This window comes from Dendronephthya gigantea, unplaced genomic scaffold (genome assembly GCF_004324835.1).
Source record: "Dendronephthya gigantea isolate DGI-Jeju-01 unplaced genomic scaffold, DenGig_1.0 000125F, whole genome shotgun sequence".
In the NCBI taxonomy this organism is placed as follows: domain Eukaryota; kingdom Metazoa; phylum Cnidaria; class Anthozoa; order Malacalcyonacea; family Nephtheidae; genus Dendronephthya; species Dendronephthya gigantea.
The window spans coordinates 554,020-555,453 of record NW_021163135.1 but is presented as its reverse complement, the minus strand read 5'-3'; the positions used below and the strand labels follow the sequence as shown (position 1 = coordinate 555,453).

Sequence of the window (1,434 nt, the reverse complement as noted above, 5' to 3'; positions counted from 1 at the left end):
AGGTATCGAGAATATACAATGCTATCTGAAGTAGTAATCACTAGAGTAATAAATTGCCTTTGTTACGTAATTCTATTTTACAAATATTCGACAAAATTTCCCCCCAAAATTTTAAAGAAAATTTAAAGCTTTGAGCTTGTTGGATTTAATTGGGAAACAAGCGATGTTAAATAGATGAGCAACACCACTGATCAAGCAAAACTGCTTTGAGCCACCAATCCCCCACATCGATCAACACCGACTGTCATGAGTGGCAGTTTTGTATTTTCGAGCTCCATAACTTAACCTATACTGAAGCTCAATCATACAATACATAGTATTTCATTATGCCTGATACGATCACATCGTTAAAGAAGGAAAACGATGCTTTAAAGCTCCAGATAAATTCCCTACAGCATGACTTCGCGAAATTGCGAAATATGATTGAAAAACAAAAAGAAGCACTGAAGCAAGACGAAGCTAGTACAACAACTCGAGTTCAAATAACAGAATTTCAAAATAGCCTGGAGTTCTTAAGCGCAAAATATGATACTCTGAGCACAGAGGAAGGGGCAGCGAAGAGAGATTTACAGAAATTAAATTCAAGGCTGTTGGATCGAATCGAAAAAGTAGATCGAATCGACGATGCGCTTGAGCAGCTATGCCAGTACAGTTATCAATATAATGTTAAAATCGTTGGCATTCCTCAACAAGAAGTAAAAGAATCTGCGTACGACACTAGTATGCTGTGTGTAGATCTGTTCAAGAAAATTGGAGCCGACGTAAATTATCAAGATATAGATATTGCCCACCGTGTCCCAAGTAGAAGGAATGACAATACACCAGCTCCTATCGTTTGCAAGTTTGTACGGCGAAACTCAAAAGAGTGTGTAATGAAGCATAAAAGAGAAACAAATAAAGTTAGCCCATTAATCCGTATCTTTGATCATCTCACTCCCAAGAATCAACATATTCTAGCAGAAGCAAGGACCTTCAAAGAAAAGTTCTCTTATCAGTATTGTTGGACAAAGAACTCAACTGTTTATCTGAGAAAGAGTGCGACCTCGAGAGCGATCAGGATAAAAGAGCTTGGAGATTTACAGCGAATGGAAGAGGGAAGTGAGAACTGATGTGTAAATATAAGCTAAGTAACTAGTTGTGTTTAATTGTATAAAATGTCTGGGAATGATATGTGCAATGTTCAAATAACTAAATCATTGTTTAAGGAACTGCCATTTTACAATATTAACTTTACCCATGAGCCTAACTTTAATAATTGTATAACTACAACTCTCCCAACATTGAAAGACCTTGACAAATATCCCAGTATGCGTGATCTGGGTCTATTCAATCTTAACACAGTTTCTGATGCGACTGCTGATATTAATTCAAACTACCGGATACCACAATCTCAATATTATTCACCTCATAAATTTACAAGTCTTAAGTGTCAAA

At 36.5% G+C, this 1,434-nt stretch overlaps 1 protein-coding gene across 1 annotated transcript; it reads left to right on the top strand.

Annotated features, from left to right (window-relative positions):
- Window positions 1-326: 326 nt before the first annotated feature.
- Window positions 327-1,109, top strand: LOC114535804. Its single transcript, XM_028557128.1, has one exon. The coding sequence runs from the start codon at window positions 327-329 to the stop codon at window positions 1,107-1,109; it is 783 nt and encodes a 260-aa protein (XP_028412929.1).
- The last annotated feature ends 325 nt before the right edge of the window (window positions 1,110-1,434 follow it).

Bases quoted from the DNA above. Each gene is read 5' to 3' on its own strand.
- LOC114535804 (XM_028557128.1), top strand. From the start codon at position 327: ATGCCTGATACGATCACATCGTTAAAGAAGGAAAACGATGCTTTAAAG.